The sequence below is a fragment of the Notechis scutatus genome, chromosome Z (genome assembly GCF_049901735.1).
Source record: "Notechis scutatus isolate UNSWTSFEM ecotype Mainland chromosome Z, rNotScu1.2, whole genome shotgun sequence".
NCBI classification, from domain to species: Eukaryota; Metazoa; Chordata; class Lepidosauria; order Squamata; family Elapidae; genus Notechis; species Notechis scutatus.
In genome coordinates, this window is record NC_142025.1 from 1317015 (window position 1) to 1340526 (window position 23512).

The 23512-nt window shown below is 47.3% G+C and overlaps 1 protein-coding gene across 1 annotated transcript in view; it reads left to right on the forward strand.

The window, feature by feature from the left end:
• LOC113427213 (uncharacterized) overlaps positions 1-23512 on the forward strand; it is a 142447-nt gene that overhangs the window by 48309 nt on the left and 70626 nt on the right. The window contains 3 exon segments of the mRNA XM_087947292.1: positions 12600-12731; positions 20839-20955; positions 23128-23223. Of these exon segments, the coding sequence (XP_087803418.1) occupies positions 12600-12731; positions 20839-20955; positions 23128-23223 (345 nt within the window).

The window sequence follows — 23512 nt, forward strand, 5'->3', positions numbered from 1 at the left end:
GTTAGTTGAATTTTGCCTCAGTTTACAACCTTTCTGCCTAGAGTTGTTAAGGGAATCACTGCGGTAGTTAGTCACATGGTCATTAAGTGAATCGGGATTCCTCCTTGTCAGAAGGTCACAAAAGGAGATCACATGATGTGGTACACTGCGACCATCATAACTAGGAGTCTATTGCGGAGCATCTGAGTTTTGATCATAGCGCCACAGGGAGGCCCGCGACGGTCGTAAGTGTGAAACATACCCATAAGTCACTTTTTTTTAGTACCGTCGTCACTTTGAACAGTGACTAAACAGAGTGTTGTAAGTCGAGGACTGCCTGTAGAAGTATGGATCCCACCACAAGTCTTCTCTGCAACCTCGTAGAAGGGAAACATGGGTAATGGAGTCCTTTATTCGAGGCAACGTTTCACACTTAACGACCGTGGCACCTCAGTCTCAATGATCATGCGATCCAAATTCCGGTGCTTGGCAACTGATTCATATTTATGACGGTCGTGAGCATCCCAAGGGGTCATGTGATCCCCTTTTGCGACCTTCTGATTAAACAGGAAGCCAGATTCACTTAACAACAGGGGCAGCTAACTTAACGAATGCGTTGATTCACTTAACAACTGGGAAAAATAGCAGTTAACAAGCAGGAAAAACACGGCAAAATTACCTTGCTATACGCTTGCCTCCGCCTTTCGCCAAGGAGTCCTCGATTTAGTGACCTTTGAAGTTACGACACGGTATGAACAAATGAGTTGTGGCCATATTTCACACTTACGACCGTTGCAGCGTCCCCGTGATCACGTAATCAAAATTCACGTGCTTGGCAACTGGTTCCTATTTGTAATGGTCGCAGTGTCTCTCGTGATCCCCTTTTGAGACCTTCTGACCAGCAGCGCAGTCATTGGGTAAGCCAGATTCACTTAACAACCATGTTAGTAACTGAATAACTGTGGGGATTCACTTAGTGACGCGTTCACTTAAGGATTGATTCACTGAACAACCGATTCACTTGGCCACCAGTTTCCTGATCAAGTCGAGGGTTGGAAGACCTCCAAGGTCCCTTCCAACTCTGTTATTCTATTCTATTCACTTAGTGACTGATTCACTTAACAACTGATTCAGTTAATCAGTTCACTTCATGACTGATTCATTTAAACCCATTCACTTCACTGCTTCACTTCATGACTGATTCATTTAACGACCTCATTGGCTGACTTCAGACCTGCAGGGATTCCTTGAGCAACGGTGGCAGGAAAGCTCATCTCCCCTCTCCCCCGGTGCAAAAACATCTGTTTCCCCACTGTCTCGTTTAGCGATGGAAAGGTTGGGCTCCCTTGTCGTCATAAGTCGATGACCGGTAGAAAAATCTGTTATCATTAAGGGCAAGAGTTAACTTTTGTCACTTGGATGGCACTGTCCTTCACCTTCCCCGGAGTCCCTTTTTACGTAAGAAAAATCCTTTGCAATCAAGTTTATGAACATGAAATAAAAGAGATTTTTTTATCCTCCCCTGGGAGGGGGAAAAATGCTTTGGACAGCTTTAGATGAAATATTAATGTGAAGCGACAACAAGACACCACTTTTTTGTCAACAACATGTCAAAGCGCCTGGCCACTCTGTTAAGGAGGCAAAAAGATTGAAAAAAAATGATTTTTCAGAATTGAGGGTTTGGGGGTTTTTTTAGCTAAAAAAACCCCCAAAGCCTCGATTATGAAAAATCAATTTTTTCAATCTTTTTGCCTCAACAGAGTGGCCAGATGCTTTGACATGTTGTTGGCCGTCGTTTGAGCTGGAACCGTATCGTTACAAGCAGTAAGTCATTCCAGGTAGATTACTAACCTAAGGTAGGACTAGAACTCACCGTCTCCTGGTGATTGGCCCATAGTCGTCCAATGGGCTTTCATGCCCAAGAGGGGACTAGAACTCTGTCTCCTGGTGATTGACCCAAAGGCACCCAGTTGGCATTTGTGCCGAAGGCATTACTAGAACTCACCGTCTCCTGGTGATTGGTCCATAGTCATCCAAGGGGCTTTCATGCCTAAGGTGGAACTAGAACTCTCTGTATTCTGGTGATTGGTCCAAAGTCACCTAGCCGGCTCTCATACCTAAGGCAGGACTAGAACTCACTGACACCTGGTGATTGGCCCCAGGTCACCCAGCTTTCTTTCTTGCCTAAGGCGAGACTAGAACTCACCATCTCCTTGTGATTGAGCCAAAACTACCCTGTCAGCTTTCATGCCTAAGGCCAGGACTAGAACTTCCCATCACCTGGTTTCTAAGCCAACACCTTTCTAAATTATGCAGATGACTTTCTTTGATGAGCCTGGTTTCATTTGTTTGGGCGCTCTTTGGAGTTAAGGGGTTTGCCCAAACATGTGACGGATTCGCGGATCTGTTTCTCGCCTGGGATCTTGGGTGGTTTGTGCATTTTCAGCTTGTCGATGCGAGTTGGGAAGAAAAAAAAACTAGGTCAGCAGTGTGTCTGGGTGTGTGTGTATGTATGTGAGAGAGAGAGAGAGAGACAGACAGACAGACAGACAGACAGACAAAAAGGGACAGAGAGAAAGGGACTAAGAAAAATTGGATGGATGGATAGAGAAATTGAAAGAGGCAGAAAAATGAGACAGTTGGAGAGAGAGAAAGGGACATAAAAAGTGAGTGTGAGAGAGAAATGAGAGAGGGACAGAGAAAGGCCAAAAAATGAGAGAGACAGGTTGAAAGAGAGAAAGGGACGAAATAAAGAGTATGAGAGAAAAGGAGACAGAAAAGGAGAATCACAGAAAGGCAGAAAAACGAGAGGCAGGTGGAAAGAGAAAGGGCCAGAATAAAGAGAGAGAGAAAGACATAAAAATGGGAGGGAGGGAGGGAGAGAGAGAGAGACAGAAACAAGTATGAGAGTGAAGGAAGGAGAAAGAGATAGAGAAAAAGAGAGAGGAGACCGACAAAGGTAGAGAGAAAGAGAGCAAAAGACAGAAAAGAGAGAGAGAGGATGAAAAAGAAACAGAGAAAAGAGAGAGAGCCCAAGCCAGAGGTAGAGAGAAAAAGAGAGAGAAAGAGACAGAAAAATGAGAGAGACAGGTAGAAAGAGAGAAAGAGACAGAAAAAGAATGAGAAAGAGAGAGAAAGAGAGAAAAACGAGAGAGAGAGAGAGAGAGGCCCACAGAGAGAGATAATCTCAGATCAGAAACAGGCTATTTTAAGCATTTTCCTCCCCGACGGATTCAGGTCAGAGCAAAAAAAATAGCAGCTGGGAGATTACTGCCTCAAATACAGGCGGTCCTCAACTTACGACCATAACGGAGCCTGCCCGGTACGTTGTATAAGTTGTGATGGTCCTAAAGCAGGTCACCCTCACGACAGATCTCATTTTACAAGCTTCTTCGGGGGTCCCAGGTGCGCTCTGAGCCAGGTGCTTTCCTTGCAGATGTTTCGTGGTCCAACTAGGGAACATCATCAGTGCGAGGAGGAGGAGGAGGATTTGCTGCGATTCGCTCAGCGACCATGGCCAAAAAGGCTCAAATAGAAGCAACCCGTTCCACAACTGCCCCCCTTCAATGCCCCAAATCCAGCCATCAGTCTAGTGCGATTTATAGGCCCCTGGATTTCCCCCTCACATAAAATGAGCAGTGAGTGGCCATTCCTAGATAGCCTGGTTTTTGCAGGAACCCCTCTGGAGCAACGAGAGGCCATTCTTAAACTGGCCTGGTTTTTGTGGGAAACCTCGAGAGCAAGGAAAGGTCCTCCCTAGACTGGCCTGGTTTTTGTGGAACCCCTCCCCCTCTGGAGTAACGAGAGGCTATTCCTAGACCAGCCTGATTTTGGCAGGACTCCTTTAGGACTTTGGAGCCATGTGAAGCCATCCCTAGACTAGCCTGATTTTTGTATGACCCCTTCTGGAGCAATAAGAGGCCATCCCTAGACTGGCCTGGTTTTTAATGGAACTCCTCTGGAGCAATGAGAGGCCATCCCTAGACCAGCCTGATTTTGGCCAGACTCCTTTAGGACTTTGGAGCCATGTGAAGCCATCCCTAGACTGGCCTGGTTTTTAATGGAACTCCTCTGGAGCAATGAGAGGCCATCCCTAGACCAGCCTGATTTTGGCCAGACTCCTTTAGGACTTTGGAGCCATGTGAAGCCATCCCTAGACTAGCCTGATTTTTGTAGGACCCCTTCTGGAGCAATAAGAGGCCATCCCTAGACTGGCCTGGTTTTTAATGGAACTCCTCTGGAGCAATGAGAGGCCATCCCTAGACCAGCCTGATTTTGGCCAGACTCCTTTAGGACTTTGGAGCCATGTGAAGCCATCCCTAGACTAGCCTGATTTTTGTAGGACCCCTTCTGGAGCAACAAGAGGCCATCCCTAGACTGGCCTGATTTTTATGGAACTCCTCTGGAGCAATGAGAGGCCATCCCTAGACCAGCCTGATTTTGGCAGGACTCCTTTAGGACTTTGGAGCCATGTGAGGCCATCCCTAGACTAGCCTGATTTTTGTAGGACCCCTTCTGGAGCAACAAGAGGCCATCCCTAGACTGGCCTGGTTTTTAATGGAACTCCTCTGGAGCAACGAGAGGTCATCCCTAGAGCAGCCTGATTTTTGGTGGGACCACCTCTGGAGCCATGAGAGGCCATTCCTAGACTGGCTGATTTTGGCAGGAGACCCTTCTAGGCCTTTGAATCCACCCAAGACGATCCCAAGAAAACTTTAGTATTAGTATTCGTATTATGTTCTGTTGTTTTGTTGTGTTGTTGTTGTTATTATGGTTTCCCTTTCATGGTTCTGATGCTGCAGACAGCTTTCTTCTGCTTTAAAAATAAAAATGAAAAAATAATAATCAACCCACCCCTGGGGTTCTTTTGGAGCTAAAATTAAACCCAATGGATGGATGGGTAATTCGCCTGACACCTTGCCTCCTCGCGGCCCCCCCCATTCTTGACCCACTTTTCGCCTCAGCAGAGATAAATCTCCTTGCAACTATTATTATGGGGTTCCCCCCCCCCTTCTCATGGGTCTGTTCGGAAGCGGCAGATGGAAAAGCTGTTTCCAGAAGGATCCGGCTGTGATCGCCCTGGGTGGGGCGGTAGGATGGCATCTCCTGCCCAGCAGGACCCTGGGAAGAAGCGGGGGCTCCAAAATAAACTCTTCTGACAGGCTGCGGCATCCCATGCAAACCCAGGCAGGGTGTTGTTGCAGTAGAATATGTTGGGAGCTGGGGGTTTGAATTGGGGTGGGGGGGATGTCTGTTAGGGGTCTCTGAGGTTTTCCGTGCAGACAACTCGTGATTCAGCTGGGGAACGTCATCAGTGCTAGAAAGGAGGAGGAGGGAGGGGAGGCAGGAAGGAAGGAAGGAAGGAAGGAAGGAAGGAAGGCTGAGGGGTCCGTGCTACTCTCTGAGATGGGTGGTTTTCTTGCAGACGTTTCATGACCCAACTAGAGAAAGTCATCAGTGCTAGAAAGGAGGAGGAGGAGAGCTGTGGGATCCTTGGTGTTCTCTGAGCTAGGTGGTTTTTCGTGGAGACCTTTCGTGACCCAACTAGGGAACGTCACCAGTGCTAGAGGGAGAAAGATGGAGGGTGGGGAGGAGGAGGAGGAGTAAAGATTGTATAGTATAGTGTTAGAGCAGTGATGACTAACCTTTTCAGCACCGAGTGCCCGCCCCCTCGTGCATGCGCCTGCCCCCCCGCATGTACGGCAGAGACCCATAGGTTCACCATCACAGTTTTAGGATATAGTTTTTCTCCTTGATGGTTTGTCTGGTCTTAATCCTTATCTGATTTTCTCTTGGTGCTCTCTGAGCTGGGTGGTTTTCTTGCAGACATTTCAATGACCCAGCTAGGGAACGTCATCAGTGCTAGAAAGGGGGAGGAGGGGGAGGGACGGACGGAGGGATCCTTGATGTTCTCTGAGCTGGGTGGTTTTCTTGCAGACGTTTCAAGACCCAACTTAGGGAACATCATCAGTGCTGGAAGGGAATATGATTCTACCGTCTAGCACTGATGTTTTGCCTAGTTGGGCCATGAGACATCTGCAAGAAAACCACCCAGGTCAAAGAATTCCCCTTGCAAATTTGCCACCGTACTGCAATATTCATTCTATTGGAAAATGTTGTGTCCGCCTTACGATAGGTAGTCTTCGATTTACAACCCTTCTTTGAACATCCCTTCGGAAGTTACGACCAAACCGCACAATCTTGGGACCGATCCCAAGGTTCGCTTCACACCCGCCGCGACCCGCTGAACGTTGGCATCAATTCGCTTCACGCCCTGCCGGAGAGTTCCCCAAATCTGCTGTGTGACTCGCTTAGCAAATCACCCAGGTGATTTAAGGTCCCTGTTTGGTCATACAGTGAGGACCTCGCTCACTGACAACCTCAGGAGGAAGTTACTAAACCAAATACCTTCTGCAGAAAACAAATGTTTGTAGTTGATGTTTGATTTCCTCATTTGCAGACTTTCCAGGACAGATAGATGGAGGTAGATGACAGATAGATAAAGAAATGGGGGGGGGGGGGCAGAAATAGATAGTTAGATGATATAGATGACAGATAAATAGCTAGATAGAGAGAGATGGCAGAGATAGGTGATAGAGGGATAAATGACACACACACAGAGAGAGAGATGACAGAGAGATAGAGATAGATGACAGACAGATAGAGATAGATGACAGATAGATTAGATAGATAGATGATAGAGATAGATAGATTGCAGATAGATAGATGATAGAATTAGAGATAGATGACAGATAGAGAGAGAGAGAAACTAGTTGTGATACAGACAGACAGCTAGCTAGATAGAGAGAAACAGAAAAACAAAGATAGAGAGAAAGATAAGAGAGAGAGATGTTAACCCAAGGAAAACAAACGAATAGATGCATAGAAAGACAGAGAAACGTAGAGAGAGTTTGGACGGATAGATAGATAGATACATAAAGATAGATAAGTAGTTGTGAGAGAGAGAGATATAAACAGATTATACACATACATACATAAAATGGAGGAGGAGCAGGAGGGAGAGACAGACAGACATACAGACAGAAAAAAGAAAGAAAAGAAAAAGAAAGTAAGGGAGGAAGGAAGGAAGAAAGAAAGAATGAATTGTGTTTCAGCTACTGGTTCATTTTTCGTGCCCTAGTTTTTAAAAAAATCCACCATGCAAAACACAGTACTGTCCAAAAAATATTTTCCCACGTCATTATAGTTGTGCTTTTAAAGTTGTAGCAACGTTTTGGCAGAATCTCATCTGCCATCATCAGGCTTCTGTATTGAGGTTATCTGGACACCTGGGCACAAACAGATCCCCCCTGATACCTCCAGGTCAAACACACCCCAACCAGGCACCCAGATGAAACCTAGCTTCCTAACAAATGATAGCCGTCCATTTACTCGGAGCCAAGCTGCACTAAAAGCCTCCAATACAGGAACACAATGTTGCCAGCCAATCAAGACACACACACAAAAAAGCCACAAAACAGACCGAAGATATTAGAAACACCAATCAAGCAGAACACAGCAAACTCCAAGACCAATAAACACAGACCAAGATTCCCAACCAATCAGGATGAAGAAAAAAACATTCTGGCACAGCAGTAGGCTAGCCCCAAATTTAAAACAGAAACAACTGTAAAAGTCTGACTCACAGACGAACACAATACAGAAGCCTGATGATGGCAGATGAGATTCTGCGAAACGTTGCTACAACTTTAAAAGCACAACTATAATGACATGGGAAAATACCCGAACAAAGCTGAATGCCATACATGTAAGTACCATGAAAACTTACGAAAACACACACACACACACACACACACACACATATATATATATGTATGTATGTATATACATATGTATATGTATATGTATATGTATATTTTCTGAGGTTCTCGCGGGTATTTGTATGTGGATCTTTGGTTATTCGGGTTTTCTCCCGTGTAAAATTGGAAGTATCTAGGAAGTATCTAGCCTAGATACTTCCAATCTTACGTGGGAGAAAACCCGAATAACCAAAGATCCATACACACACACACACACACACACACACACACACACACACACACACACAGGCACAAAATGCAAATATTTTTGGGACGGTATTGTGTTTTGCATAGTGGATTTTGAAAAACAAGCAGGGAAAACCCACCGGCATTGCCAACACAATTCTTTTTCTTCCTGTTTTTTTAAACAGGCGGAGTGAATCTCTTTAGTGTGTTGTTGTTGGTTGTGATGTGTGGCTTGGCATGGCATTGCGTTGCAGCACACACCCTGATCACCCGTCACCGGATTTCAGGTGGCCCTTTTTAATCTTGCAAATCCAGCCAAGAAATATTCAGCATTAAACGGCAAAATCTCCCTTCAAAGAACCCACAACCTGGAACACCACACAAAACGGTGTCATTTTGCAAATGAAACACTGACTAAAAAGTTGTCATTCGGACACACACCCAGGTAGGACTGTGGGGTCCCGCAGGCTGTGTCGGGGTTTTGTTGGTTGCAAGCTTAGGTTTGCACGGGTGTGTCCATGGTGTGATTGTGTCGTTCTCTGTTGTGATACCGAAAGGAAAGAGTTGACATTTTTTTCAAGATCCTTCATTTGATTGGACGAGGTTTGAAGAGCTGGAAATTGGAATCACCATGATCTAGAAGAGACGTCTTGTGACCCAACTAGGGAACGTCATCAGTGCAAGGGAGGAGGTGTGAGGAGGAGGTAGGAGGAAGAAGGGGGAGAATGGGAGAAGGAAGTGAAGGAGGAAGAGGAGGAGAAGGACTGTGGGGCCCTTGGTGCTCTCTGAGCTGGGTGGTTTTCTTGCAGGCGTCTCATGACCCAACTAGGGAATGTCATCAGTGCAAGAAGGGAGGGATGTTTGAAAAGAGGGGGGGAGGAGAAGGAGGAAGAAGAGGAGGAGGACTGTGGGGACCTTGGTGCTCTCTGAACTGGGTGATTTTCTTGCAGACGTTTCATGACCCAACTAGGAACATCATCAATCTAATCGGGAGTATGGTTCTACCTTCTAGCACTGATGCTGTTACCTAGATGGGTCTTGAAACGTCTGCAAGAAAACCACCCAGCAGAGAGCACCAAGGACCCCACAGCTCTCCTTTTCTCCTCTTCCTCCTCCCTCCCTCCCTCTCCCTCTCCCCCTCCCCCTCCCCTCCTCCTTTTCTTCCTCTTCCCATCTTTCTCCCTTCCAGCACTGATGACGTTCCCTAGGTGGGTCTTGAAACGTCTGCAAGAAAACCACCCAGCTCAGCGAGCACCAAAGATCCCACAATCCTTGCTCTTCCTCCTCCTTTTTTCTCCTCTTCCTCCCAACTATTGTTTCTTCCTCCTCCTCCTCCTCGTACACCCTCCTCCCTTCTACCACTGATGACGTTCCCTAGTTGGGTCATGAGACGTCTGCAAGAAAACCCACCCAGCTCAGAGGCTCCTGGGGAACCTCACCATGGTGGGATCTCCGCATCTTTCAAATCAGGTTCTTGAATTGCGTGACCAAGGAGGGTCCTTGCTATGGTCATGGTTCGTCCCGGCCACCTCCTTTTCTCCATGGACTTCATACCTTCTACTTTGTTCTCCGATGTCCATTTTGGACATCGTTCCACGCGGCCACCGGTGATTACTTTAATGGGACCCGCCGAAGAAACTCCGTTCGTTCTTCTCCCTTCTTCAAAGCTTGTCCTCCTCGCTTTAGATCTGTCCAGAGGAAGAATATTTTTAGAAGAAGAGAAAGCCGAGGTTCTTCGGATGTCCTCGTTTGCCTTTGCCTTCCAATTTAATTCGGACGATCTCACGAACTTCTGTAGAAGAACTTGCCTTAAGGGAACTTAAAGGAAAAAAAAAATCAATGCGAAGGCAGGCAGGCATGTTTCTTCTTCTTAGGTCCTCCATTTGCCTCGCCTTCCAACTTGGACAGGGGTGGGTGGGCTGCTAACAGTTCGCACCGGTTTGAGCGAACCGGTTGCTAATTTTAAGGCCGTTTGACATCTGGTTCAGGTCTCCTGCTCGAGAAGGGGTTTGGACTAGATGACCTCCAAGGTCCCTTCCAACTTGGTCATTCTATGATTCTGTGACAGTCTCCTGCTCGGGCAAGGGGTTGGACTAGATGACCTCCAAGGTCCCTTCCCACTCTGTCCGTTCATGTTTCTGTTAGGGTCTCCTGCTCCAGCAGGGGGGTTGGAGTAGATGACCTCCAAGGTCACTACCCACTCAGTCATTCTATGATTCTGTAGGTCTCCTACGCGGGCAAGGGGTTGGACTGGATGACCTCCAAGGTCCCTTCCCACTCTTGTCATTCCATGATTTCTCATATGCAAGGGGTGGGCTGCTACCGGTTTGCACCGGTTTGGGTGAACCGGTTGTTGATATGATGTCCGGTTCGTTGAACCGGTATATCACCACCCCTGGCTGGCCCCGGCCAACCTGTTCTCCCGGGAGCCCCCACGCAAATCGTTTTGGATCCCAGGTAAGTACAGGGCCTGCATGGCGGCTCAGGAATGGCGAAAAACGGGCCACCTGGAGGGTGCAGAAGGCCATAAATGGGCCCGTTTCTGGCCTCTGGAGTCCGGGGGAGGCTGTTTTCGCTTTCCCGGAGGCTGGAGGAAAGCCCCCAGAGCCTGGGGAGGACTAAAACACCCCCCCTCCCCACCGTGGGGCTGACTAGGCCACGCCCACCCAGCAACCGGGCAGGGAACTGGTTGCTAAAATTTTTGAAGCCCACCCCTGATGACTCGGATGACTTCATGAACTCCTGGAGAAGTTGCTGTAGGACCAAAGAGCCACGAAGGATGGGAGTGGAGAAGTTGAAGGTTGTGGAGGAAGGAAGAGGCCCAAAATGGAGAAGAGGACCCCAAAGTGTAGAAATGGGGAGAGTGTGTGTGTGTGTGGGGGGAATATTGAGCGGAGGAGTTTCTTGAGATGGATTCAAAGTTGTGGGTCAGATTGTCATTGTGATTGTGACGGAAACTTTGACACGGAGGAGACCCAAACTAAGGCGAAGGAGACCGGACAAGCCATTTTGTGCGGAACGCAATAAGGGCTCCTGCTTGAGCTGCGGGTTGGATTAGATGACCTTCAAGGTCCCTTCCAACTCTGTTATTTTGTAAGTGTCTCCTGCTTAAGCCGTGGGTTGGACTAGAAGACCTCCAAGGTCCCTTCCAACTATTTGTTACTTTGTAACTCTGTAAAAGTCTTCTGCTTGAGCTGCGGGTTGGATTAGATGACCTCCAAGGTCCCTTCCAACTGTGTTATTTTGTAAATGTCTCCTGCTTGAACAGCGAGTTGGACTAGATGACGTCGAAAGGTCCCTGCCAACTCTCTTTTATTCTGTCCTCGTTGGTTATTGTCAGGCTGCGGTTTATTGTTAACCTTGTTTCATTGGACGATTGGTTGCTTCTCAATTGTTTTGTCTGGTATCACTCCCTGCTTATCGGTGTTTTAGTTGCAGGCAGGGAGATGGTTGATTGTCTCTTTTTCAATGTCGGTTAAATGCCATTTATCACACTGTGTCTGTGGATGGCTGATTTCTTCAAGGAATTAATTCCCCAACATTTTGAACTAGGTTTAGTCGAAGATGGTCACAGTTTCCCCGTTGAAACTATGGTTAAGCCTAACTTAAGCTCCAGAAATTAAAGATTTTTCCATCAGGTCTTCTACAGTATCTGTTACTTGGTGTTCATGGATTTGTTCTCCAGGTCTTCTGCCTGTTTGTCTCACATAGTGACCATTTGCAATCCTTGCCCTCTACGTTGTGCAGTTTGTCCTCGACTTAACAACCACCATTAAGCCCCACCCCCAGATGTGTCGCTTAGGAAAACAGTTGTCCAATGAGTTTTGTCCTATTTCTGCCGATCATCGTTAAGCGAATCACTGCAATTGTGATGTTTGTCGCTAGGTTGTTAAGCAAATCCAGGTTCCCCCTGGCTTGTTGGAAGGGGATTGTGTGATCCTGGCACACTGCAAACGTCATAAATATGAGCGCCTGAATTTTGATCATGGAAGCATGATGGTTGTAAGTGTGAAAAGCGGTCCAAAGTCTGTTTTTTTCTTCAGTGCCATCATGCCTTTGAAACAGTCATTAAATGAACCGTTGTAAGCCAAGGACTATGTATACATGATTTGTGTTTTTCTTCTTCTTCTGAGTTTTTGGGTTTAGAGGTCGTCCTCAACTTACGATGATTCATTTAGTGACCATTCAAAATTACGCCACTGAAAAAAGGGACTTGTGACTTTTTTCACACTTACGACCCATGGTCATGTGATCAGAATGGAGACCTTTGGCAACCGACTCATATTTATGACTGTCGCAGCGTCCTAGGGTCATGTTATCCCCTTTTGCGATGTTCCAACAAGGAAAGTCAAGGGGGGAGAAGCCTGATTCACTTAACGACTGTGGGACTCACTTAACGACTGCAATGACGCACTGAACAACAGTGGCAGGAAAGGTCGTAAAATGGGGCAGAGCTCCCCCTTAAGAAATTGTTCTCACTTAACAAAAAGAATTTGGTGCTCCCGTTGGTCATAAGTTGAGGACTGTCTGTATTTAAGGCTTTTTGAAGAAATGTATTGAGTATCAATAACCGAACTGCCAGTTTTTCCTTTTTTTTTTCCTTTCCTTTTCTAGAACCTTCCCCCAAAATCATGGAAGAACAAATGCCATACAAAGAATTCCTTAGTCACAACGACGCGTGGAAGGTGGATGACGGCAGCCATGGCTTTGAGTCGCTGCTCGAATTTAAGCCGATGGACATGGCAGGTAAGAGGGAGTTCAATTCCCTGAGAAGGACTGCAGTTGTTAAGTGAATTGTGCAGTCACTAAGCGAATCACATGTCCCTGAAGTGAATCACACGGTCGTTAAACCAACCCGGTTGCCTCCATTGACTTTGCATGTCCGAAGCTGGCTGGCAACGTGGCAAATGGCATCATTAGGTGAATCATGCAATCATTAAGTGAATCACATGGCCATTAAGCGAATCCAGCTGTCCCTATTGACTTTGCACGTCAGAAGGTGGCCAGGGATTTTGCAAATTGTGTTGTTGGGTGACTTCTGTGGTCATTAAGCGAATCATGGTTGTTAAGTGAATCACATGGTCGTTAAGCGAATACAACTGCCTCCATTGACTTTGCTTGTCAGAAGGCAGCTGGGAACATTGCAAATAACGTTGTTTTGTGAATCACTTGGTCAGTAATGCATGACTTTGCGTGTGAGAATCCGGCTGGGAAGATTGCAAATGGCGATGATACATGCCTGTTGCTGAGCAACCTAATTTTGATCATGTGACCACAGGAACCTCTGTGCTGGTTGTAAATGTGAGGACTGGTCATAAGTGTGAAAACTGGTCCTAAGTCTCTTTTTTTTCTGCACTGCCTTTGTCACTTCGTAAAACGATCTTAAGGGAGACTTCCTGTGAGGGTTGTCCATCAGGACAATTGTAAAACGATTTCAGGATTGGTTTTGCAATGGTCGTTAAATGAACATGACGGTCGTATGCGTGAGCCCAGACTTGGAAAAAAACTGATGTAAGTGCCGTTTTTTTTGGGGGGGGGGGATGGGAGGGTCGTAAAATGGAATCACGTGAGTGCACGACACTGCAAAATGGAATGGAGGTTGATTCCCCCAAGAACTGCATCAACCGGTCATAAGTCAAGGACTTAACAGCCAGTCCTTGACTTACGACCGCTGTATGGAACCTGAGTTTCCTTGCTGAGCCAGGCGGCTTCTTATGCCTGATTTTACCATCTCTTTGGCCACCCCTGTTAAGCCAGCCCCTTCCGCCATTAAGAGAATCATGCGTCATTAAAATGAATCCGGATCCCCTCTACTCCTAGAATTTACTTGTCGGAAGCCAGATAAGGTGGTCGTGAGAGGGGACCATGTGACAGTTGTTAATTTGTGCCAATTGGGATTTTGATCACATGACCCGGCGACGTGATACGACGATGGTTAAGTGCGAGGACTGGCCACAAAGTCCCTTTTCGAACCTTTGAAACCGTGATCCGAGTGTTTGTACGTTGAGGACTCCCTGGATATGGGATGAGCCAAATTTGACTCTATACAGGTCTCGAGTTACGATGCTTCATTTAGTGACCATTCCAAGTTACGACGGCACCAGAGTGGAGAGAAAGAATTACTCGGGACCATTTTGGCACACGTACGACCATCCCCAGTGTTTCCTGATCCAAATCCTGTTGCTTGGCAACCTGACTCGTCTTTACGACAGTTATAATCATGGGGAAGCCGGATTCGCTGAACGAACCAGGTTCCAAACTGAACGGGATTCACTTAACGTCAGCGGTTGAGGAAGGTTTAAAAAAATGTTGCAAAAGAAACAATGGTCTCTCTTAAGGCAACAGAAATGTGGGTCTCCCTTTTTTGGCTGTAAGTCGAGGACAGCCTGGAAATTCAGCCTAAAAACCTGGTTTATGTTTTTCTTTCTTGATCCTGCTGGCATTTGAGCCTTAAAATCCTAGTGCAGCCGGTGCATTAAACAGATGCTACACAAAATGGGATATTTTTGGCTAATGTCCTTGTCTCAAAATAGCTGCCCAGATCAAAAACAGGAAGGGGGAAATTATGAGGAGGAGAAATACAGATGGCCTCAATCGATTGATCCTTTTAATCGTTTTTTTACAGGATATGGGTAGGGGTGGGCTCAAAAAATTTCAGCAACTGGTTCGCTCAAACCAGTGCAAACCAGTAGCAGCCCACCCCCCCGGATATGTGGAATCCTGAAATGACAGAGTTGGAAGGGACCTCGGAGGTCATCTAGTCCAACCTCCTGCCTGGAAAGGAGGTTCCTCTCCAGGCTGCGGGGATGAAAATTTGCATCCGGATCATCCCAATTTTTAGGGTTTTTTTGGGGGGGGGTGGGGGCAGCTTCTAGTTGAGAAATTCTTGAGATGGTTTAGGAATAAAAAGCTGGATTTGTTCCAATTTCTACTGCAATTTGGCTGTTTGGAGTATAAATTCGAGTTAGTGCATTTAAAATGAGGGAAATTTATTTTGGATGCCAACCAATCGGACTTTAGTTGGCAGTGTAAGAGTAAAATGGACTTTAGTTGGCGGTGTAAATACCCGGAATGATTAAGAAAAATAAAATAAACCTCAGCGACATTAACATGGGTGGACTTCGACTCCTAGAATCCCCCTGTCAGCGTGCTTTAATATTGGTCTCTGATTATCTTCAATTCCTTCCAGCACTGATGATGTTCCCTAGTTGGGTCACGAGACGTCTGCAAGGAAACCCCCAACTCAGCCCCAAGGACCCCACAGTCCTCCTCCCCCTCCCCCTCCGCTCCTGCTCCTTTTTCTCCTCATTCTTTCCTTCCTCTTCCTCCTTCTCTTCTTTCCCTCTTCCTCCCCCTTCTTCCGCCTTCTCTTCCTCTTCCTTCTCCCATTCCTCCTCCCCCACTTTCCTTTTCCTCCAGCACTGATGATGTTCCCTAGTTGGGTCACGAGACGTCTGCAAGGAAACCAGCCAGTTTAGAGAGCCCCAAGGACCCCACATTCCTCCCTCCCTCCCTCCTTTTTTCTCCTTTTTTCTCTTTCTCGTCCAGCATGGTAGATATCCTGCTTGAGCCGGAGCTGGGCTAGATGACCTCCAAGAGTCCCTTCCACCTCTGTTATTCTTTAACTCTGTAAAGGTCTCCTATTTGAGCAGTGGGTTGGACCAGATGACCTCCAAAGGTCCCTTCCAGCTCTGTTATTTCGTAAACGTCTCCTTTCCTTCCTCCTTCTTTTCCACAAACTCACCTTCCCTTCCAGACCTGACGATGTTCCCTAGTTGGGTCACAAAACATCCGCAAGCAAAGTCCCACCCTGAGCTGCAAAGTCTCCCTCCCTCCCTCCCTCCCTCCCTCTCCGTCTCTTTCTCTGTCTCTTTCTCCGTCTCTTTCTCCTTCTCTTTCTCTTGCCTCGCTAACTCAATCCATCCCTTTCCCGCTCCGTCATCTCAAACTCCCAATGTCTCCTTTGGAGTCTCGCACATGGACGTTTCTCCTCCGTCTCGCCAGACGCCAGTCCTGCTGCAGGGCAGCGTCTCAATTTTTTTTTGGGGGGGGTCGGAATAGATAAAGGCAAGCTGTCGGAAGGTCGGAACGAGGACATTTGCTCGCTTTCCTGCTCCATTTTTCGTCAGGGTGGATATAATAGGATAGCTGTCAGGAGCGATCCGGGTGAATTGTTGGGCAGCTGTCGGGTTCGAAAAGTGTCTTAAAACAAAAACAAAAAACAGCCCTGTCCAGCAAACCGGATTCCTAGTCTTGACAAAATGCCAGTAATCCTCGACTTACAACCACCGTAGTGGCCACGGTTCCCGTGGCAAAGTGAGCAACCTGTGAAGTCCACTTCTTGCCTCCTTTTCTTGCCGCCGTTGTTAAGCGAACCACCGCTGAGTCAGATGTTAAGTGAATCTGGCTCTCCTGTGGGCTTAGCCCATCGCAAGGCCTGTGAACAAGGGCGCCTTTCATCACAGATACGAGTCCATTGCTGCATTTGACCTTCTTGTTCCATTGGGACGCTACGACGGCTGTTCGCTTGAAAAAACAGTCATGTGTCGCTTTTTTTTCTAGACCCACTGTAATTTCAAAGGAACGGTTGTAAATCGAGGACGGCCTGTTTTTCGTTTAGCGACCTCCCTTCTTGCCTTCGAAAGGTGCAAGGGAGAGTAGAAGGGGGTGGGAGAAATATTCTCAAATCAAATTATTTGCCAGTTGGAAAGGAGATTATTCAATTTTCTACTTGATTGCCGAGTGGCTATTTCGCAGGAATCTTCCCAGTTTGGCTGTTTTCTACCTTGGCACAGATCAGATAAGGTTCAAGGTCATTGAAGGCAGCTCAATTTCCCCTTCTTTCCCCATATGTCAGGATTCCAGATGATGGGCCATCTTCGACTGAATGGCCACCTTTCGAGCCCAGCCTTCCTGTTGCTAAGCAAGACACCATTCTTGGGAGTTTCGTCCCACTTGACTCACTTCCTGGCTTGCCATAGCGGTGAAGCGAATCGCTGCCGTTCTTAAGTCATACCGTTGGGGTGGCCAGTCCGTTGGCTTTTGCTACTTTCGAAGGTCAAAGCCTGGGGGCACTTGCGACCGTCGTAAATATGAGTCGGTTTTGCCAGGTGTTGTCAAGTTTTCACCTGTGCCTGTACAGATGCTGCAAGAGTCATGAGCGTGAAAAGATTGGTCCTAAGCAGAGGGTGGGATTAAGCCGGTTCAGACCGGTTCGGGAGAACTGGTTATTTTACTTCCCGGGGCAGCGGTAGAAGGTGAGTGTTAGAGCTGTTTTCAAACACACCGCACGCACGCTCACCAAACCAGTTGTTACACTGGTTGAATCCCACCATCGATCCCAAGTCATGGGTTCCCCCCACTCCACCCCGTGACGTAGCGTTGAATGGTCGCTAAAAGAATGGTTGTAAGTCGATGATTACTTATTCCTAGCTCTGTCCAAGGGACAATTAGTCCTCGACTTAACAACAATTCATTTAGAGAAGGTTCGGATAAGATACGGTTCAGATACAAGAAGTTTTAACAGCAGTTAAAGCAGATCAGAGTTCATCCGTTTATGCCTATGTAAGGATTCCAGGCTAATTGCTTGCTTGATTCCTCCTCCAGTCTCCGTTTGAGAGATATACTGAACCAACCTGGAAGCAGCCTCTGACATCATGGTTTGTTTGATGTCAAAGCCCATCTTAACCTGGCTAATTGAAAGAAGGGTCCCCCAGGCCACATTGTCTGAAGGTTGCCCGACCTTTGATCTTTGGGGCCACTTTTGAGTCACAACAGACCCAGGTTTAAACCATGATTGAGAACTGTGTCTGGGTGGTAGACCTGAAAAGAACCCATGTTCTTTTTCCAAAATTCTCCGGGGAAACATCACTTTTCAGGTAGTCCTTGACTTAAGGTCAATTTGTTTAGCGGCTGTTCAACGTTACAATGGCGCAGGAAAAAGTATCTTGTGACCGTTTTGCACACTTACGACCGTTGCAGCATCCCCATGATCAACGGACCCAAATGTGGATGTGTGGGGAAGCTAGATTCACTTAACAACTGCATGGAATTGCTTAACAATGTTGGGGAGGAAGGTTGTCAAAAAGCGGGCAAAAAATTCACTTCCAAAAGTCTCCTTTAGCAACAGAAATGTTGGGCTCAATTGTGGTCATAAGTCAAGGAGTCGCAGTACTCCGAGCCGCGAGAACACCCCACCCCACCACAACGGTCACTCAGCAACTGGTCATAAGTCGAGGAGCACCTGTGATTTCTTGTATCCCATACTTAAACCGTACTACATGTCCTCGATTTCCAGGGCTGGGCTGATACTGGTTTGCCCTGGTTTAAGTGAACCGGTGATTAACTGCTTGCCACATTTTTTTGAAGCCGGTTTCCGAGGTTGGAAAATCACGTACCTGTCGATTGCCCCCCGTTAGAGATGTTCCCGACGCCCCATGAAGGCGTGTCTGACCTGCTTCTCCTTTCCGAAGACAAGATGGGTTTCGGACAATATTTTGGCGCTCGAAGGAATCCCACGGTAGATTTTGCGGTCCTCGTTTTGTTGACTGCTCGAGTTTTAGGCTGGCTGTCCTGCTCCAACCGAGAAGTTCCCCTCCCAGCCCTCGGTTGCCAGGAAGGGATATTCTGCCCGACAACCTCTTTTATTCTCGGGTGCTTGGGAAACTAATTTTAGGTGGACGTCTCCCATTTCCCGGCTAATTGTTTCTAATTTGCATGCTGGCTTGTTAATTTGCAGGAGTGCTGCCATCCGTTTTCCCTTCTGGTGTTTTTTTTGTTTAAAAATGAATTTTCTGGGCCTAGTTTTGGCAAAGGACATAACAATAAACACGAACTAATAAAAGGGGAAGGAGGAGGGGAAAAGGGGTGGAGAGGGGAAAGAAGGAAGGAGGAAGGGAGGGATAAGAAAAAGAGGATGGATGGATGAAGGGGAGGAAGGAAGAGAAGAGTAAGAAAAGGAGGATGGATGGATGGATGAGTGGATGGGTAGATGGATGAAGGGAGAGGGAAGGAAAGGAAAAGAAAGGGAGGGAGGGAGGATGAGGATGGGTGGGTGGATGAAAGGAAGAAAAGGAAAAGGAAAGGAGGAAGGGAGGAGTAAGAAAAGGAGGATGGATGGATGGATGAGTGAATGGGTGGATAGATGAAGGGAAGGAAAAGGAGGGAGGAGTAAGAAAAGGAGGATGGAGGGAGGGATGTGGATGGGTGGGTGGATGAAGGGAAGGAAAGGAGAAAAAGAAGGAAGGACAGAGAGGAGTAAGAAAAGGATACATGGATGGATGAGTGGATGGGTAGATGGATGGAGGGAAGAGAAGGAGGGAGGGAGGAGTAAGAAAAGGAGGATGGATGGATGGATGAGTGGATCAAAATCAAAATAGCAGGATTTTTTTTTACTTTTATTCAAATGTCTGTTCAGGGTTTATTCCGATGGCTGGTGGAGTATCCAGGTTTGCAGGGGAAAAACAACCTGGTGGGAATCTGAGAGAAGACCCAAATCATTCAATAGAATGACCTTGGAGGTCATCTAGTCCAACCCCTGCTCATCCCTTCTCTCCTCCCCTCCCTCCTCCTCCTCCACAATCATGGTTCTTGCGTCTCAGGCTGATGCCGTCATCCTTTGTGACCTTCCCAACCAACTTCTGACAACCAAACTCAACGTGGGAAGCTGGATTCACTTAATGACCGCAGCAACTTGCTTAACCGACCGTGGGAAAAACAGGTCACCCAATGGAGCAGGACAGGACGTGCCACCCTCTTGCTTTGCAGTGGAAGTTCGGATCGCAGGTGTGGTCTTAAGTCTGGCTTAGAGACAGACATTCTGACCTACCTCATGGTCGTAAGTCTGAGGACTGGCGGTGTTGGAATCCAGCATTATTGAAAGCGGAACAAAATAGAGTGACATCCTTTCCGCAGGGAGTTGGACTGGATGACCTCCTAGGTGCCTTCCAATGACAATTCCATGTAAGGATGTCTTGCTCGAGCAGGGGTCGCCAACCTTTTGGATCTCAGGGACCACCAAACTCATAATTTTAAATTCCAGGGATCACTAACCGGTTCTGTGGGCATGGCCTAATTTGTAGGTGTGGCTTGGTGGTCATGTGATTGGCTGGGCATGCTTGTATGTAAATATCATAAATATTTATATAAATATTGCATTTTTTATTTTAAAAAAGCAACTTTTACCCAAAATCAGGCAAAGCAGGCAGGCAGATTGAGTTGCTCGCACAATCACAGATTCACTCAGAGATCTACCTTTCTGCCATCAGCTGCCTGAGTCTGCACTGAATAACAGAACCTTCAGTCCTAAGGGAGGTTCGGCTGTGCTTAAAAGCAGAGCTGAAGATCTAAAGATTAGCTAGAGGGCAAGAAATCTAACCATTTCCTGCTTCCTAGCTAATCTAAATCTCCCAGCACAGCAGAACAGCTGATGGTCGGAAAAAGGAAAAATAGCAACTTAGCAGGCAAGTTTACTGGGTTAGGAGTAAGTGGGCGGGGAGGGTTCCCGCGGGCCAAGTGTGTGGCACAGACTTGTGTTCCCGCGGAGCCTGGGGTGCTCTGGGAGTGAGATTTCTCTGCGGCCCACCAACATTTTCTCACGGCCCATCAGTGGGCTGCAGCCCACCGGTTGGCAACCGCTGGACTGGATGACCTCCAGGCTCCCTTCCCACTCTATTATTCTGTAAGAGTCTCCTCCTCGAGCAGGGGGTTGGACTGGATGGCCTCAAGGTATCTTCCATCCGTAGGTTTCTATAAATCTCTTATTTCCCCCCCCCCACTTCTTTTCTAATCTCTGTTTGTGCTCACCGCCGAAGAAATGGTAGCTTGTTGCCAACACAGTTTTCTTCTCTTCCAGGTCCGTATGGAACTGCTGAGTTTTCTGGACCTCCGTCTCTGGGCTTCACTCATCCTCCGGACGCCGATTTCGAACCCCTGTCCTTTCTCAGCCCGGCCCTGAATCAGAGCCAAGCAGGTAAACCCAGGACTGAAAAGGAGTAAAAAAATATATATACAGGCAGTCCTCGACTTATGACCACCATTGAGCCTCCCCCCCACTCCAAATTTCAGACAGGCAGTGCCTTTTGACCCCCGTCGTTAAGTGAATCGCAGACATTCCTAAGTGAATCGTGTGGAGATATATGTGGCATCCCCAGCTTGTCGGAACGTCTCAAGAGAAAGGAGCCCCAGAGCTTCTGGCTATGGTCGTTAAGTGGGTCCCCGCATTGGTTGAGGTAGTCATGCGGTCATTAATATTGGATCACACGAAACCCTTGTCATACATCTGAGTCGGTTGCCAGGCCTCCGAGTTTCCATCACGCAGCTCCGGGGAGGCCGCAACCATCATTAAGTGTGAAAACTGGTCCCAAGTCTCCTTTTTTCCATGCCGTTGAAACTTCGAGCCGTCACTAAACAAACGGTCTTAAGTCGAGGACTGCCTGTAGTTTTATTTGGATGCTGGGTTACAGGATTCGAATTGTCCTTTTTATGGCTAAGTGAAACAGTTGTTAAGTGAGCTTAGACTCGTGTTTACAACCTTCCTTTCCCCAGCTGTTAAAGCGAATCGCTGCTGTCATTAAGTGAGTCATGCAGTCATTAAGCGGAACCAGCTTCCCCGTTGCTCCTCAGGCGGTTTCCAAAGGGGATCACTTGATCCCCCCAAGCGGCAACCGTCAAAACTATGAGTCAGTTGCCAATTTTGATCACGTGACATTGAGCATGCTGCGACAGTCGTAAGTGTGAAACACGTTTGAGAAAAGACTTTCCATTAGAAGCCTTTCGCCTCATTTTCCGATCTTTCTTGGCACGGTCGTTCAGTGAATCACTTCTGTGGATAAGTTAGTCACCCGGTCGTTAAGTGAATCTGGCTTCCCCCGTTTTGCTCGTCGGAAGGTCGCAAAGGGGGTCACATTATCCGGGGGGATATTTATGACCATCGTAAATAGGTGCCTCGTAGCTGTGAATGGTCACTAAACAAAATGTTGTCAGGCGAGGACTACCTGTGACCAGTTGCAAGAAAGGTGGTAAACTGAGGCCAAATTCACTTAACAACTGTCTGACTGAGCAACAGAAAAGTAGGCCTCCCATTTTGGTCAGAAGTCGAGGACCCTGTTAAGCGAACTGGGTTTGACTTGTTCGTCAGGGCGGTTGCAAAAGTGTGACCTAGGCAGTCTGTAGCCGTCGTAACTACAAGTTGGTTGCCAAGCGTCTGAATGTCGATCACGTTGACTGCACGGATGCCACGACCATCTTTAAGCGTGACAAAAGGTCGTAAGTCCCTTTTGTCAGTGCCATCGTAAGTTGGGACGGTCACAGACATGAAATGCCGGTATTTTTCCTGCTCTTTTGCCAAACAGGTAACAAGTAGTTCACTTTGTGACTGTTGCAAGTTACGACGGCGCGGACACAAGGTAACTTACGACCGGGGACTTATGCCCAAAGAAAAGAGGGGTTTTTAGTCTACCAAAAAGTTCAGTCAGTCTTCAACTCAACGCTTTGCTTAGTGTCCGTTCCAAGTTATGACCTCCCTCAAAAACCCAACGTAGAACGAGTCGTCCCTCTTCAACCTTCCCTGAGGTGCCTTGATCCATATTTGGACGCTGATTAACCAGCATGGAATAATCCTGGTTCACGGGATCCCCATTAGTGACGTCCCTAAACTAGCTTAGAATCATAGAATTAAAGAAAGAGTTGGAAGGGACCTTGGAGGTCATCTAATCCAATCCCCTGCTCCTGACGAGGAAAAACTCAAACCTGGGAAGCCGGATTCACTTACCGACTGTGCAGTTCACTTCATGGTGGTGAGTCGCTTAACCACCGTCAGAAAAATGGCTTGTCCAATGGAGCCAGGATGGCATGAAGCGCTCCCTCAGTTTTCAGTGCAAAGTCTGATTTTCGGGGCAGGCGTATGGCTTAGTGACGGGAAGGCTGTTTGGCTTGTAAGTCATAAACCGAGGACTAGCCATCACGGAATCCCACAGATTTCAATTTCTGCTCGCTCTGTCATCTTCTTCTCCCATCTTCCTCACCTTTGGGCAGGGAGTTTCGGCCCCGTCGTAACTTGGAACGGTCACTAAGCGAGGTGAGGAGCCTCCTATATTGTGTAAGTCTGATGAAGGTTTTTGTGCTTGCTCCGTGTTTCCTTTAGCATTCTCTGGACCCGACGCTTCTCCTGAGGACATCTGGTTGGGCACTCCTCACCTGACCCAGGGACAAGGCTCCTCCCTTTTCTTTGAAGCCCCAGGTGAGACAGCTGTCAATCATTCTTTTCTTGACAAGGTGAGCCGGATGTCACCTGTCGCGAGTTCGGACTCCGCTTCTGCATCAAAAAAGTACCATTTTCTCCATATTGCCAAAAGAAATTTTTTTAAAAAAACAAAATCAGATTTCTTCTTGAGGACTAGCACCTTAGCAAATCCGCAAAGCCCAGATCGTCCTCCAGTTACGACAATAGAGTCGAAAATTTATGTCGGTTAGGGAAATATTGGCTAATTGTTGTTTGGTCCTGTTTCACGACCTTCGCCGCTGTTGTT